At 40.7% G+C, this 16,638-nt stretch overlaps 1 protein-coding gene across 7 annotated transcripts in view; it reads left to right on the plus strand.

Annotated features, from left to right (window-relative positions):
• The window catches only part of PHKA2 (phosphorylase kinase regulatory subunit alpha 2), a 48,853-nt gene that overhangs the window by 19,982 nt on the left and 12,233 nt on the right, over window positions 1-16,638 (plus strand). For 5 of the 7 annotated variants that reach the window (XM_051795121.1, XM_051795122.1, XM_051795123.1 and 2 more), the window contains 13 exons: window positions 2,146-2,255; window positions 4,715-4,859; window positions 5,319-5,397; window positions 6,867-7,030; window positions 7,675-7,848; window positions 8,913-9,001; window positions 10,026-10,159; window positions 11,668-11,824; window positions 13,170-13,249; window positions 13,500-13,578; window positions 13,694-13,823; window positions 14,380-14,481; window positions 15,118-15,236. In XM_051795121.1, coding sequence (XP_051651081.1) covers window positions 2,146-2,255; window positions 4,715-4,859; window positions 5,319-5,397; window positions 6,867-7,030; window positions 7,675-7,848; window positions 8,913-9,001; window positions 10,026-10,159; window positions 11,668-11,824; window positions 13,170-13,249; window positions 13,500-13,578; window positions 13,694-13,823; window positions 14,380-14,481; window positions 15,118-15,236 — 1,562 coding nt within the window. Of the gene's footprint in view, window positions 1-2,145; window positions 2,256-4,714; window positions 4,860-5,318; window positions 5,398-6,866; window positions 7,031-7,674; window positions 7,849-8,912; window positions 9,002-10,025; window positions 10,160-11,667; window positions 11,825-13,169; window positions 13,250-13,499; window positions 13,579-13,693; window positions 13,824-14,379; window positions 14,482-15,117; window positions 15,237-15,705; window positions 15,841-16,638 lie in introns of those variants that run through there. The other 2 variants (XR_007905842.1, XM_051795124.1) reach the window with 2 other exon arrangements.

Raw genomic sequence — 16,638 nt, forward strand, 5'->3', positions numbered from 1 at the left:
AGATGGGTTTTTCCAGACAAAACACACACCAGACTCAAAGTGGGGGAAAGGGAATATATTACAATGACTGTACAAATAAATACCATATCACAGTATACACACGATCACAACTATCTCTACCATGACATATGTATTTACAGTGGATCAGATCTCTTCTCCCCTCCAAATAAAAGTCCAGGAGGGAAAGAAGGACAGATCCCTTCCAGTCCTTAAGCAGCAGCATCTTCTGAGGCAGCAGTCTGTCTTCTTCACATGCAGCAGCTGATAGCTGGCTTTCTGCCAGCACTCACGAGGGAGGTATTCAAGCCTCTCTCGGCCCCATCGCCTCCAACCAAGGGGTCTTCCGTGGGCTTCGTAACCCCAGACAAGGTCGTATCACCACGTCATATCACGAAGACACAGGGGGGTCTTCGTGACGGTCTGGTATATCCAGGAGACTCAGCTCCTTGCAGAGCCTCTGTGCCCTGCTCTCAGGCTGCCACCGTGGCAGCAGTGCAAGGGGGGGGGGGGAGCCAAGGTCAACTCCCCCCGCATTCCTCTGGCCATCCCAGTCCAGCTCTGGGACGCTCTGAGCTTCTCAGCTCCTCTCTCTCTCTGGTGCTGCATACTCCAAGGCTCCTCTAAAATAGGAGTCCATCTACTCCTCCTTTCTCGGAGGTCTCAAAGGAGTTTTGGGGGGCTGGTACAGTCTTACCCCCAGAACTCTGTCTCTCAGGCTGCTGGCTCTCTTTTCCCGGCTCTCCTTCCAGGAGTCCTTTCTCTGGTGCTGCATGTTGCTTCTGCTGCTCCTTCAGTTCAGGTCTTATCTCTGGCTCTCTGCCACCGTTTCTCTGGTCAGTGCCGGCTGCTGCTCTGTGCCCATGGAGAAAACATCTCCCGGCATAACTACAGACACTTAGTCCAGTCTAAGACTGTTCCAGGTCCCCGCAGCCCCCCAGCCAGGGGCTGGGAGGGCCCAGAGGGCCCAAGGGACTCAGAGCCCCTTCCTCGTGGCTCACAACATGGCCACCTCTCCTCAACAACCAACAACTACAACTCATCTCTTCCGGTGAGCTTGTGGGATGTTGACATTTTTGCAGGAGCGCCCATTGGACAGAACTCCAAAACTTCCAGGGGTTTCCACCCCTTGGGGTCTACCACTTAATTTAGCCTCTGGGGGAAAACAAGATTCAAACCACGACACATGGCAATTTGGTTACAGATAATGCTGAGGGAGAAGTAAGAAGCTGCTCATTAGATGAACATCTTTTTGTTGTTGTGGTAGTTTTTGGTTTGTGGGTGTTGGTTTTTTTCATTTAATACGAAGCTTATTTTGGAAGCATCCAAAGTAACGAGGCCTTCAGATAAGTTTCAAAAAGTATGCCCTTTACACAGAGAAAGGAAATTGTATATGCTGCTTTTGGGAAAGAATCTCTTTTATCACAAAGTTCTTTAAAAAAATGAAACATTTGCAGGGCTTTGCTGAAGCTTATATTTATTTCATTATGATTCATAATAACTTTCTTTCACTAATGGGGGATTGTGAGTAGGATGATGTGGCACACTGATACATTGTTTTTAACAGTGACTTCTCTGAGAATGTTCACAGTGGTATTTTTTCAGGCACAGGATTGTTTGGCTCATATTCCTTGTCAGACAGATTCAAGTCAGCTCCTGGCTGCTGGTGCAAAGGTTGCAGTGCAGATCATTTGCTAATAAGCTCTACTGGGAAAAGTGGAGCTTATTAGCCTGATGAAAATCTGTGTTTGCATTTGGATGTACTTTGCATGTTGATTTAGCCTTCTTTGGGCAAGAATTTTTAAGGTTCTATAGTGAAAGCACTGCAATTTCTGTGGTATGTTGATGGCCTGGTTTTTGTAATGTCACACCTCCTGTCCTTGATGGGGAAGCTTTGGGTAATGACTGTAATTATAAGACCCAATTCCATGGTCATTGGAGCCAAAATTTAAATTTTTAATCAGGCCTTTGAAGGCCTCTGGCTGTTTTATTGGTGGTTGCTACAAAACCGACCAGTGTGTAGCATTTCACTCTGTTACCTGTCTTCTGCCTTGCTGTGAAGTAGATTTTGCTGTCTGAAATGGTTATTTTGGAAAACCACACAGCAAATTCTAGCTGAGACCTTTTTTCTTTCTCTTTTCTTCACAGGCCGGAATAAGAAGATGAAATTAAGTGGACGGCCACACCGACACATTGGAGTGTTAGGCACCTCCAAGCTGTATGTGATAAGAAATCAAATATTTGCTTTTACCCCACAGGTGAGTATGTAAAGCTGGCAGGAAGATCACTTTTTATTTAATGGCAAATCATTAGTGAAGCCTTTCACTTTTATGTGCTGTCACTGTACTTTAGGTAGAATAGGGCTGATGCAGCAGATGTGCTTTGCTTTGCAGGGTTTTTAAGAGTGATGGATAATCAGCATGATAGAAATGCTGATAAACCTCTCTTCTGTCCTACAGAGTTTGGCTTCTTTGCCTTCTGGCTTAGGAGAACACAGAAAATCAATAGTACAAAGTTGTTACTGATCTCTGCCGAAACCAATGTTCTAGGTAATGAAATAGTTTCTGCAGAAATACATCCCTTAATATTGCTTTAATGAAAAATTTAGCACCACATAAGGGTGCCAAGTACTGTAACCCCCAAGTGATGAAGATGTGATCTTTTCATTATATTGTTGAAAGGGTCAGTAGTGCTGAGAAAGGGATGTTCTGTCTTTGTTTTCACTTTAGTGCATTTTTTCAGTGTAACTGGAAGTTTGGATCCTCACAGAATCAGTGGCTCTTATTTTTACATTTAATGAAATACAACACACTTATTCCAGTAGAGTTATTCTAGCAGTTGGTACTAGGAGGCCAGTCACCTGCTCCAAACATGTACAACTGGAGCAGGATAAAGAATGTTTCCACCCTTCTGAGTAGATGTTTGACTAATGTAGTCTTTAAACTCTAGTGAAAGACATTCAGTGGACTCTGTAGAATGCTTCTGTAGTGATTCATAATGCCCAAACAACATCAGATTTACTGCAAAAAAATGTAGCTCCCTTCTCATTCTTCCCCACATCACTTGATCACAAGCAGCTTTTTAGCATGTTATTTGCTGTGTTACTCCCCTAAATCAATTTAGACTTTTGCAATTAAGGGAAAAATTCCTTAGAGACATGGTTTTTTTCAAAATACCTCTTCATTGACATCTTACTTTGTAAGCAGGACCCAATATTCCAGCTGAAGTCTTGCCATGTATCAAGTATGGACGTACTTATTAGTATATTCCAAAATTGCATTTATCTTTACATTAGCAACACAGTGACAGTTCCTGCTTATTCTGTGTTTGACTAAAACCTCCATAACATTTTCCACTGTACTTTGTAGCCAGACATTCCCCCTGAGATTTTTTTTTGAGGTGGATGGAGTTAATGTTTAATGTCACTTTCCTATGGCCAACAGTTAAGTCCTCTTATTGATCTTGACAAGTGTCCACAAATTATGTGGTTTTGTCGTTTGTATTTCATCCTGTTTTCTAGGGAAAATATTGATTAGGTGTGGGGCAAAGGCTGACTCCATTCAGATACACTGTCATTTTGAAAAAAACGTTTCTTTTCACTGTCATTTCTGAAAAAAAGATAGTTAAGAACTATCTTCTGAGAACAATTTTAAAAGTAGTTCTTGCCTTCTCAGACGTTTTTTCTTCAGCTCAGTAGTGTGAAAATTTGCAAAAGTTGAGAGATGTCAACCATTTTCTTATAGCTACCATCTGATTGCTCCAAAGAAGGAAATTGGACTAATTTGCTGAGATTGGTTTTTGGCTACATTGCTTTATCATTTTGTAATTATCTTGGCTGTCTCAAATTGGCTTTGCTTTCCTATGCTTTCAGGCACTGGAATTGGCCTGACTTTTAAAATGGCTCTTCATTTTTAAAGACAGGCAGTGTGTTTTCTTCCCTCTGGATTTCTTGTTCTTCCTGAATTACCTGAATTACGAAAGCTAATTGCGAGTGGCTCAAGGATTGTTTTGGCTAGTTCTTAATTCTTTCTATGAAGTAATTTCTCTGAACTTTGCCAGCCTGAATTTACATGCTCTTTACGTGTTTGCCCCTCCCCAAGGCTTATGGGCTTCCTTAACTTTTGTTGTGGCTGCTTTGACATACTTGCCATTATTTGTCCAGCTTTTTGTTTCCAGCTCCTGAAGAAGCCATATTAGTCTCTTACTGTGGTTCTTGGCTTTCTGCTGTAAGTGGGAACAGCATACTTTGCCATTGTACATTTAATGTACCTTTTTCCCCACAGTAACTGCCAGCTTTTCTGTATTCTGCTTGACTTTCAGATTGTTCCCAAGAGACATCCAGTTATTGGCTCCCAGTCCCCAGTGTGCCCTTAAGCCTGTTTATTGTTTTTGTTGCTATTGTTAACTTTTTCTTCCATGTTTAGAGTACTCCCATCTTCCAGATCATAGGATAGTATAATTCGGCATTGGGAAGATTCTGCTTCATGGGTGTGATTGCCTGCTTTTTGTTGGTATGGCTCACTTTGATGGTCAGTCTACACGTGTAGAAAAATGGACCCTTGCACAAGCATGGATTTCTTTTTTCACAGTCTCATGCCATTTGTGTTGTGGTCAGGAGTAGCTCGTATGGCTTTTGTGACTGATTTAAGAGGGGAAGTAGAAAAAAATTAAAAAAGCACTGACAACTGCTCCTATGTCATGTTTTTCTCTTCTTTAGTTTGCTGACCAGCATCACTTCTATCTGGCTCTAGACAATCAGATGATTGTGGAGATGCTCAAGACAGAGCTGGCTTACCTCACTTCTTGTTGGAGGATGACAGGGAGACCAACCCTGACGTTTCCCATCACTCACACAATGCTTGGTAAAAATTTTCTCTGTCTCAAGCAGAGTATATTACTGCAGGGGAATAGGATGGACATCAGTTTGAGAGGAGACAGGTGGCATGACTTCTAACTTCAGAAGTACAGTTTCATTTTTTCCATGCTGAATTTGGATGACATGGTAGTATTTCATTTTAGTTTTACCCCCCTTTATATCCTTGCATCTCCATAGTATTTCTGTCTAAAGAAGTTTCATAGAAATCCTTTTGGAACTTGTCTTGAGTGGGTTGATTTTTGTCTTTAGAACTTGTCTAAAGGTTGTGTTTTGTTTGCATGTTTGTTTGGCATTTTTGAATAAGCTAGTATTGATATCAGTTTTGGATTCTGTTTTAAATTTGTCTGATTTGGGTTTTAGAGAACACCCAGTAATTCACTTTGTTTGGACATGGTAGTTTAAGAATGTGTTGGTTAGCTTCAACTCTTCCATTATTCTTTTTTAGTTGATGATGGTACTGACATTCATCCAGCAGTTCTTGCCACAATAAGAAAATTAGAGGATGGTTATTTTGGAGGTGCAAGGTAATGTCAGAACCCCCAAATTATTATCTCCATGATTTTTTAAATTAAATGCTATAAAAGTGTCTGTTTTGAACTTGTCATAGTGCACAGACCTTGTACTAGAACTCTGCAGAGAAGGAGGTTTCAGCTTTAATTGTTATATGGCAATCAGATGGTAGCTGGACCTCAGATGCCGTGGAAAAGAATTGTCTCCCAAAGGGTGTACCATCTCTCAAAGCCATCAGTGGATAAGGAAAATAAATGCCAAACCTGTGGAAATAAAAGGTCTTGGTCTTGACTGGGCTTCTGTTATTAAGACGTAAATTATTTTCAGAGTTATTGGACATGATTTAAACATAAATTGCATGTAGTACTAGTAAGCTTATGTGTTCTATTCATCTACATATAACATATGCCACAGTACCTCCCTATTCTCTTCTTACATGCCCTCTCTCAATCAGTATCTTCCTTTGACAATCAAATGTTGTCATGGTTTAACTCCAGTCAACAACTGTGCCCCACACGGCTGTTCACCCATTCTCCCCTTAGTGGGATCGGGGAGAGAATTGCAGGAGTAAAAGTGAGAAAACTTGGGTTGAGATAAAGACAGTTTAATGGGTAAAGCAAGAGCCACACATGCAAGCAAAGCAAACCAGGAAATTTATTCGCCACTTCCCATGGGCAGGCAGGTGTTCAGCCATCTCCAGGAAAGCCAGGCTCCATCAAATGTAGCTGTGACTTGGGAAGACAAACCCCGTATCACCAATCATTCTCCCCTTCCTCCATCTTCCCTTGGCTCTGTATCTGAGCATGACACCCTATGGTATGGAATGTCCCTTTGGTCAGCAGGGGTCAGCTGTCCCAGCTGTGTCCCCTCCCAACTCCTTGAGCACCCTGTGCTGGTGGGGTGAGGTGAGAAGGAGAAAAGACTGTGATGCTGTGTAAGCACTGCTTGGCAGTAACTGATACATCCCAGTGTTAACAACATTGTTTCCAGCACAAATCCAAAGCATAGCCCCATACTAGTAAGTCTGAAGATATAACTCTACCCCAGCCCAAACCAGCACAGATGTGATTTGTGTTTTAGCAGCACTGCAGTTCTGTGAAAAGATACTACTGTTCATGGGACTTCCTAGCCCCAGTTTCTCATGGATTATCCTTGGAGTTTAGGTCTTTGTTTAGGGCCTCTCTTCATAGAAATATAGAGCACCCTGTAAATTAGGCTTCGAGTTAGGCCTGTAGGTGTCACCGTAACGGAGTTAAAGTTCAATTAGTAGCTAGAGCAGTAAGTACCCAGCTGGATCTGCAACTCTTGTTTTGCCTTTTTTCTTGCGGTATCAGTATCTGCTGCTTTGTAGTTACCAAAGGTGAATTCAACAGTAGGTCTGATAAATTTTGGAGGAGTTGCTGAAAGCTCAGTGAGCATTAATTGGTATCAAATTGGTATCAAATGGATGTTAATGCTCCTTGGCACGTGTTCCTGTTTGCAGGGTGAAGATAGGCAAGCTATCAGAGTTTCTCACCACATCTTTTCATACATATCTGAGCTTCCTGGATCCAGACTGTGACGTAAAATTGTTTGATGACCGTAATGAAGACTGTAATAGTCCTGACAGTGAATATGGGGACTATCCAGCAGATTTCTGTGAAAAAGGTAGTAGTGTTTTTTCACTTCATATATTTTCTGTGTCAAGTTCTATCAGCAGACTCTGGGTTTACCTACAGTGCAGAATCTATTCTGTGCACAGCTGATAGTGATTTGGGTTTCTCATGCACTCTTCTGAGGACAGGACCTGCATGACTTATTTGGGGGATGAATTCCTGTGTGTTCTTCCTACGTTTGTAGTATGGTATTGACTGGTAACTGCTACAGTAAACCTAAGCCTGAAGAGCTGGCAGATGGGGAGGTGTGGAAGAGGCTGGAGGGAGGAAGAGACTGTGAGGAGTCACAGACAAGAGCTTGTGTGGAAGAGATGATAGATTCTTAGAATCATACAGGCTGGAAAAGACATTTAAGATCAAAAAGTCCAACTGTGCCAACTAGACTTCCAGCAAGAAAATTGATTCTTCCAAAGGAAAACCAGCTTCTTAATCTAACTGTTTTCAAAGTGCCAAAACCTGATTATTTTTTCTTTTCTTTCCAATTTATTTGGCTTAAAAAGCTCTTGCTTATGATATTCTTGCATTTTTGAGTGCCTTTCTATATAAGCAAAAATAGTGATGCGTTTGAATAAGAAAGCGCTGATAAATTAGGATTTTACCTTTAATAAACCTTTTCTTTTATGTCTGTTACACTAGATAGCCAGGATGAGCTGGATCAGTATATAAATGATGTCCTGCAGAGTACAGCACTGAAGTCATACCTGCCTCCAACTTCAAAGACAGCCAATCAACCACCAGTATTCAGTGCAAACCACTCCACAGAAGAGATACTGTCAATAATGGCCAAGACAAAGGGCTTGGAGGTTCCAGGTATTTCTCCCTATTATAATACTAGAAAAACTGTTTTGGGTGCTACAAGGGGTAAGTTCAAGCATCTAAAAATTATGCCTTTTAACATACTCATACAACTAGTTCTTTTGGCATAGAGAACAAACAATGACTTTGAGCTGTTGCTGTTGTGTTCCCACAGTATCCCAGGTCATGCTGTATATGTAGAAAACCTGCTATGAAATAAAACATTTAATCAAAGTTGGTGTTATGGAAACTGCTCCAACTTCTCAGTTGAATAGAATTTCAGTCAGTTTTTGTCTTTATTTATACAAAGACAGACAATATGTATTTTTTTTATTTTAATAAAGCTGTGGTGAAATGGAATGTTTCAATGCAAGAAAAACATAAATATGTGCATGTGCTTTCTGAATTTGTAAGAACAACTGGAGTAGAGAGGGAGTACAGTATTTCTATTTATGCTACATTTCTTCTAGAGTGATTGGAGAATATACACCAAAATAATGCTTTGACTGAATTTGCAAAAAGACTCCAACCTATGCATTGTTTTGTAGGTAGATATTGTAGTATTGTAGTATTCAATGCCCTGATCAAGGGAAGGCTCCCCTTAACTTCCTTGTAAATTAATAACTTTCAAGCTTTTTTGTTAGTTTTTTTCTCCCATCTTTCATGTGCCACAACACCATATCCTCTATTGAATTCAGCATATGAAGGTAACAGAGCATTAGCATGCATTTAGCATTATAATTTTAATTCTGATATCTTACCAGTTGGCCCATCTTTTCTACTTTATTCCTGTTAAAATGTTTAAAACACTTAGCAGGGTCAGGCCAGGACTTCTGAGTTGAGCATGTAGCACCTGAGCCTTTGACATGCTGATCTTGGAACAAGCTCGCAAGGAGATACAGGAAGAGCTTTTCTCAGAGCTCCATGCACAGTATCTCAGAAGCATTGCCTCTGTATATTTCAGGTTTTTTCACATATATTTTTACCTGGTATAGCTGCTTCATGTAGTTGTTTTTGATTTTTGTGTTATTGAACCAGACTTTTTTTTTTCTTTTTGTTCTGGTGGCTTCACTTTCCAGCTGTGCCAATGTCCCTTCCCACTAAAGTTCTGAACACACACCGAAAATCTCTGAATCTCGTTGATAATCCCCATTTCTTTCAGACAAAGGTAAGCTGTGGGAATTTTTATGCTGCTTGAGGTTTTAGGACTCAATGCTATAGCCTTTCCTTGTGTTTTCCATCCAAACCCTATGCCAGTTCTCGTTTTCCTTCACAAGCCATTCTGTCTAAGGCACTCCCTTGTTTTGGAATTTATTTTTTTGGCTGGATGAAGGTTTTTTAGTCCAATAGACTTTATCAAGTGGGAAGGTTTTAACTGCATGTGCAGAACAGAAATAATATAATAGCTGCTTATTTTTAGAAGCCCAAGGTTAAGTAATCATCTTTAGTTCTAGCTGAACACAAAGGGAAGGACAGGATGTTCAAAGCCTTTAGAGATGTTCTCCAAGAAATGTTACTTACGGTAATGTCCTTAAGGCACCAGCCAAATCCCACCTCAAGGCATGAAGATGGAGTTGTGCTCAGCTCTTTTTTTGTCTTGGTATATGGTAACCAGCTGCTGAGAATGGCTAAAGGAGATTGTATCCAGCCTCCTAAAGGATTCTGCTCTGCAAAAAGCTGTGTTTGTCTAATGGTTTTTTAGGACCATATAAATTGCTGAATAGCTTGTTAAACAAAACTTTTCATCAGAGAACTGCCCACAGGGTTGCATCATCTGATTAGTTAGCATTTTAGTTTCATCATGACGGCAATATCTGCGTCCGTAAAGCACCACGTATATACAGGTTCAAGGTGGAACTCAAAAAGGTCTAAATTATTTCAACTGAAAAAAAGATAGTATCTCTCTGCTTTTCTCTTTACAAGTAACATGAAATGACAGGAAAAGCATGCAAATAATTTGGTTTCTTTATTTTGTCAAAAAAAGAGGCAAGGTTCCATTCTGGGTGTTGTGTTTCTTGGGATTAGCCTCCCAATTAGTAGCCCCGCAAGACTTATGTAACGTGTCTGTATTTCAAGTGCAGAGTTTTGTTTCAAGTCTGTTGTAAGTTTTTAATGGGAAGTTACTGTCTGAATTTGATTGACTATGTTTTTCAAGATCACGTGTTTGATTTTTCATCCTTCTTTGTTATCAGGACCATGAAAATGTCTTGCACTTACCTAAAGATGCTCATGGTGATTTGGATTGCAGGAAGCTTGTTGATCAGCTGAAGGAATGTCCAACACTCCATGATCAAGCAGACATCTTATATATCTTGCATATACTAAAGTGAGTTGTCTGAGTATGAACTTAAGCATCTTTAAATTTGGTCACAACTATGACTATTCTTGTGCAAAAGCTTTTCACTGTTCAGGGTTGTGTTTTGAGGGGATAATTAAAATATTTTGTGCTTTAACAAGCATATTTTCAGTTAGCTTGATTACATAAATTATCTGGATACAAAAGAATACTTGTGTAAATTTTAGAGTTGATTAGCATACGGTTACAGGCCCCAGGGCTCACAAATGAAATGCACAAGTTCTTTTCATGAATGAAAACCCACCCTGCTATAGTTGTGGCATTCTATTTAAAGTCCACAAAGATTTGGTGTGATTTTCATATATAAAAAAGGAAGCAGAGGAAAACTTCATCATGTCATTTTCTAACTAAAAGCAAAATGCTATTTTAATGAGTGGTCTCTATTTTTCCTCTAATCCCTCTGCATGTTAAGTGCACCACTGACTAAAACTTGGTACTTTTCAAAACGTTCTTGGTCCAGTCTAGACCCATCTGCTGGGGTTAGTAAACACCTCCTATTTAAATAGGTTTGATGGGAACAAAATGCAAATACAAACCAATAGAATCATCTTCTGGAGTGCATTTATTGGGCATTTTTTCCTGTGCAGGAGAATACTGCTGGAACCTGACAGGCAGTTAGCTTTGGGTGCAAAGACAAGCATGTGTTAATCACAGATGGTCTTCCCTACTGCTACAAAGACTGTATTTTTGTTTATTTTAGTCTGTCTCCTGTGAGGACCTCTTCTTTAATCTTCGTGATTTCCTAAGCAAAATGTTTAGCAGCCTCTCCTAAAGAGTGAAGGAAATCCTGAAAAAATATAATTTTGTTGTTTAACTGCATCTAACACCGTTAATTCCATATTCTGGACTTGTTTGACCATGGGAGTCTCTATTGGACAAAAGCACAAAGGCCAGTGGACTTCTGGTGGACTCGGTGTCTCAGTAAGAATTGAAAAGTCATTCTGTGACACTTCAAAACATTACCAAAGAGAAACCATAATGTAGTGAATTTCAAAAACAGGAGAGGAGCAGAAATCTTTGCTTTTCAGTAATGGCATAAGCAGCATTGAAGTTTAGTTAATAGCTAAGGAAGAGGCAGGGCAAAAAACTTCCCCTGAGGCATCTGAAAAATGGGTGTAGTCTTCAGCAGAATTTGTTGCTGAATTCTGCTCTGAAAAAGCACTACATGGACTGTTCCTGCAGCAAACTGTCTGCATGAATCTCAATTTAAAAGTCTGGTGAGAAATCCTTTGGATGGTTCCTTTTAAGTCACTGGCTCACAGCTAAGTGAGTGCTCAAATTAGTGTGAAAGTTCTGGTATCAAGAGGGTTTTGTCCGCACATAACAGATCTCTGGTGAACGCCCAGATGTCCCCTGTAGTATTTCATTCTGTCACCAATGTGAGCAAGGTGATCAAAATCCGGCTGCGTTTGTGTGGTAATGTTAAGCAGTGTAGCATCTTACCTGGTGACAGTTACCTTCTGTGTCTTTTGTGGCAGAGGTGCTGACTGGGACACAGAGCTGGATGGACAGTATGGTGTCACTGTTCATTGCCTACTCAACGAGCTCTACAGAAAGGCAGGCCTCAATCAAGAATGGGGCTTAATCCGTTATATTTCCGGTATACTCAAAAAGAGAGTGGAAGTCCTGGCTGAGGTATGAAATATAAATAATTCTGGCTCAGTTTCTTTCCTGGAAACAGAGATAAAACTACCAGTTTGCCAGAGGGGCTTGTGCTTTCCCTTCTTCTGGTCTTACTTCACACCATAGATAGTGAAACACTTTTAAGTAAACGTTGGTTGCTTTTCTGATCTAAATCTTATTGCGACATCTTTACCTTTTGTCTGTATTGCGAACAGTGATAATGCTGGCATGGACTGAGAATGTCCCACTATCACTGTAAATGGTTGTGAAGGCTTTATTTCATCTCTTTTAATTGGAGGAGCCTAATTACGTGTTTCGAAAGCTGCAGTTGTCACTGGTAATTGTCCACTGCTTTTGTGATGGCACAAACACTTTTGGAGCAGCGCTATGTTTAGGTGCGAGTGATGACACAAAAACACGTTCTGCCAATTTCCATCCCATTGGGTGGACACTCTGCCATATACGTGGATGTTTGGAGGCATTAAAATATCTGGGACTGTTAACTGGTAACAAGAAAAGTCTGTTGTAAGAGTACATATTCGATTTTGAACATTACAAAAATGTTTCCTCTCAAGTACTCTAAACTATTTGTTTAATTTCCTAGTTATCCTACGCACAGAATTTTTTCCCTTCTCCAGACACAGTGGACGAGCAGTACAGACACACTCACAGAAAGCCATGTATATTAACTGACAAAAAACTGGGGAGGAAGAGACTAGAGATGATCGGTTTTCTTCCACATTAAGGGAGGGAAAATAGACTCTTCAAAGTCAGAGGAACGTTGCCATGTGAGCTTTTTAATTCAGGATGCTAAAACAAGTAAACTGAACACCCACTTTTAAAGGAGGTCAATACAAAAGAGTAAACACTGTGATATTGGTGGAAGTACCTATTTCAGAATGTATCAGGATAGCTAATTCAGGAATGTGATGCAGTATATTGGGTGTTTCCTTGTTTTAAGAGATATATTAATATGCAGGATTTTTTAAGCTAATATTGTCAAACTTTTCATTGATTTAAAATATTTTTATCTTAAATAAAAACAAAAGTTTATCATATGATAAAGAATGAAAGCCTTTATCATCTGCCAGCCCCACTGAAGTCCTTAATCATTATGCTGCTGATTTCACTGAAAGGGGGAAGCAGCTTTCAAACTGGTCATACCCTCATAGCCCTGTTGACCTCAGGAGATCCTTGGCATCTAGTTAATAGCATTCTGCTGGATCTGCATGTATGGTAATTAATAGAAATGCACTTAAAAATTGCTAAAGAAATGCTTCATTTTTGGGAATTAAAAGCTGTGTCGCTTCCACATGATTCAGAGAAAGGTCTCTTGCTTTCTGTCCCCTTACAATAGGCATGCACAGACCTTCTGTCACACCACAAGCAACTGACAGTGGGCCTGCCACCAGAACCCCGAGAGAAAATCATTACCACGTAAGTTGGAGCTCTGCCTCAAGTTACAGAGGCAGCCTGCTCTTCATCTTCCTGCCAGTACCATTCTGCTGCTGTTATCTTCTTTTAAAACTTACTCCTCATCTTCAAAAGGATTTGCAGCCACCCAGGCAGAACTGTAGGCACCTTTGTGGTGCAGAGATGTTTCTGGGTGATGATTCCAGTGCTTGCTCAAGAGTTTTAACAGCTGGTTGTGCCAGGTCACTGCTTGCTGTGGTTTGTCTTCTTGCAGCCCACTGCCACCTGAGGAGCTCACAGATCTCATTTATGAAGCCAGTGGCCAAGACATCAGTATTGCAGTCCTGACACAGGTAAGCAGCATATGTCAGAGGCTTCTTTGGCTGTGCCCAGTGTGGTGCCAGTGTTTGCTCTGAGACTGGGAAAGCCACGAAGGCCCACTTTGAATGGCTGCCCTTTTCCTTGCAGGAAATAATTATGTACTTGGCAATGTACGTCCGGTCCCAGCCTAGTCTTTTTGTGGAGATGCTCAGGCTCCGCATTGGTCTGATAATCCAGGTGATGGCCACTGAGCTGGCTCGGAGTCTGAAATGCTCAGGTAAGAGGCACTTTTATCATAAGGGTACTGATGGCATCATTTTTGCCTCACCCTTAGTTATTCTTTTCATTAATATATGTTAAATCCTTTTATTAACCTCTCCGTTCATATGTGCAGTTACAAACTTTGAAAATCACTTTTCTTTTAACTTAATGGAAGATTCCTCTCCCCCATCATCCAGTTATTCAAACTGAAGTGGATATTCTTTATGGAATAACTCTGACTTTGTAATTTAGATCTGCAGGTCATCTGCTGTTGCGAAATGGCTGTAATGCTTTTCCAAGTGATCTTGTTTTCTCATCATGAGCTTGAAAGAAATTTTGCACAAGCTACAACATAATATTCATTAATGCAGATAGTGTTATTTCTATGCAGTGTTTGTTGTTTAGTCCTGAAATGTATTTTCTTTAAAATGTGACTATGCGTATTAGTTTTTTTAAAGGAGGTGCGAACCAAAAGGTTAGATGTGATTGGCTTCATTCATCAGCAGTTTTCTGAGTTGGCTTGTTGCTTTCCCACAGTAATGCTTGTCTTTTGTTTTGTTTTGTTTTACTAGGTGAAGAAGCTTCAGAGAGTTTGATGAATCTAAGCCCCTTTGATATGAAAAGTCTCCTACATCATATTCTCAGTGGGAAAGAGTTTGGAGTGGAAAGAAGCTGTAAGTTGTCCCCTTGGCTACTTGTATATGTTGAGAACTATAAATATAAAGTTAGATTGTCTTATAAGTGGGGATCTATTCTCTCAATTTTTAAAATAGATGTATAGGTAATGTATTAATCATTGATGACCAGTACATGTGTATGCCTGCTGTGGAATAAACAAAACAAATATGATGGAAGCTATCCTGCACTGAAATAAGATTGTATCAAGTTTTCAATAATATGAAGGCAAACTTTTAAACTGAAGAAATTTTATGTGACCAGAACAAAAGCCATTAAAAAGGGCATATCTAACCTGCCTTCAATAAGCACATCTGTGATGCCCACATATTCCTGACTGGTGCATCAGCTGTCTCCTGGGTTCATATGCAGGCTCTCACAGACTCATTGCAACTCGTGACATCTTTTACAGCTACAATTGTTCAGTGTCTTGGAAAATCAGTCTCCGATATCCAAGTATGGATGTAGGCCCCTTACTTGATGCAATCGGGTTTGAACTCTTGACATGACTTGAAAAGATGCTGTCAACCAAGAGCATTGCATACTTCTGAAAGGATATATGTTTAACATCTAGATACAATTTCATCTGTTTTTCTGCCTCTACAATGTTAAAAATGTCCATTTGCTTCTTTTAGTGCGACCTGTAGATTCCTCTTCATCTAGCCCTGCGATTTCTATTCGTGAAATGGGGCATTCTGGAGCAACCAAAACAGAAAGAAGTGGTATTACTAAATTGAAGAGTGAGATGAAGCAGGTGAGGGTTTTCTGTCAATGCTCATCAGAAAGTGCAGCTGTTATGGAACTGTGTTATGTTAGGTTCTATTCTTGCTACATGACAGAAGTTTCCAAAGCTTTGATTTTAAAGCTCATCACTAACTAGAAGGCAGTTAGGGGATGGTTCCTCCAAAAATGTGCTGCCTTTTTTGTTCTTGTTTCACATGCTGAAAATAGAACAACTTGAACAAACTCTAATGCATTCACGGCATCCACTGTAAAAACAGCTCTTTTATCAGCTTCAGCTAAGGAAAGGTCAGATACACAAAGTGAAGCTTTCATGCAGTGTTCATTCTTGTACTTGACCCAAGTTGCAAAAATGGACCACATGCCTTTTAGAAAAGATACATGCGGAAAAGGAATCCTGGTTTGTTTTCTTCCAGTTCTGTTTCTTCAGAATAGAGGATGATTATTGGTGGCAAAAAAGATCAGTTAGTGATTCTTCACAGGACCTGATCAGGCAGGACAGCAGAGGCCCCTGTGAAACACATGGTGTCTGTCTCACGAGACCTGTTTGCTGTGTTTGAGCCGAGCTGCTCCCCGAGCGTCATCGTGGCCGAGCTGATACAGCTGTGGTTGTGAAGGTGCTGACTGCTCTGCACCAGCCCTGAATGACTGTGCAGGGCTCACAGTCCTGCAGTGGGTGTCTGTCTTGGGGCCTGTCCAGGGAGGAGAACGGACAAGGCACTAGGTGGCAGCATTATTTTGATTTAAATACAGTGGTGGGCCTGAGCTGAAATACTTGGGCCTTAGTTGACATTACAAGTGTAGTTCCTGCATTGCTTTTGCATTAGATGGAAACTTGGTATTTTGCACAGAGGGGGAGTTGCCTGGTTTTATTTTTGTTCCCCCGACTTTGCCTTTCATGCTGCATCCTGCTACATCTCACTGCATTCTCTGAATAATTTACTAGATACTAATGTAATGTCATTTTGGCAGGGGGGTTGGGTGGGGTGGTGCAGGATCAACTTTGTTGTTACAGGGAACGTTTCAAGTACTTGTACTCACATCTCTGTACGTGTTGAGCAACTGCAGCTCTCTCATTTGCTGCTGTTCTTTCTTGTGTCAGAACATCAAGCCTTTGCCTGGGTCTGAACCATTAACACTGAACGTGGAGGCATGGCTTGGGGTGGGCAGTTAGAGAAAACTGCTGTAAGTCTGAGGTGCTGCATCCACATTTCAGCAAAAATTTTGCCTTGCAGCCGTTTGTTTAGCACTGCCCACCCAGCTGGCAGCCTGCAGCAAGTTGACCTTCTTGTGCAAAGAGAAGCTGCTGGCATTGCAACAAATGGAGAATGGAAGCGGGGAGCTTGGTTTTCACCCCAGCCCTGAGTCACATGGAAGCTTTTGCATGCACCTCAAACTGTAGTGTTTTGTGTTGG

Source organism: Manacus candei, unplaced genomic scaffold (assembly GCF_025592945.1).
Source record: "Manacus candei isolate 608988 ecotype Guabito, Panama unplaced genomic scaffold, ASM2559294v1 h1tg000041l, whole genome shotgun sequence".
Lineage (NCBI taxonomy): Eukaryota > Metazoa > Chordata > Aves > Passeriformes > Pipridae > Manacus > Manacus candei.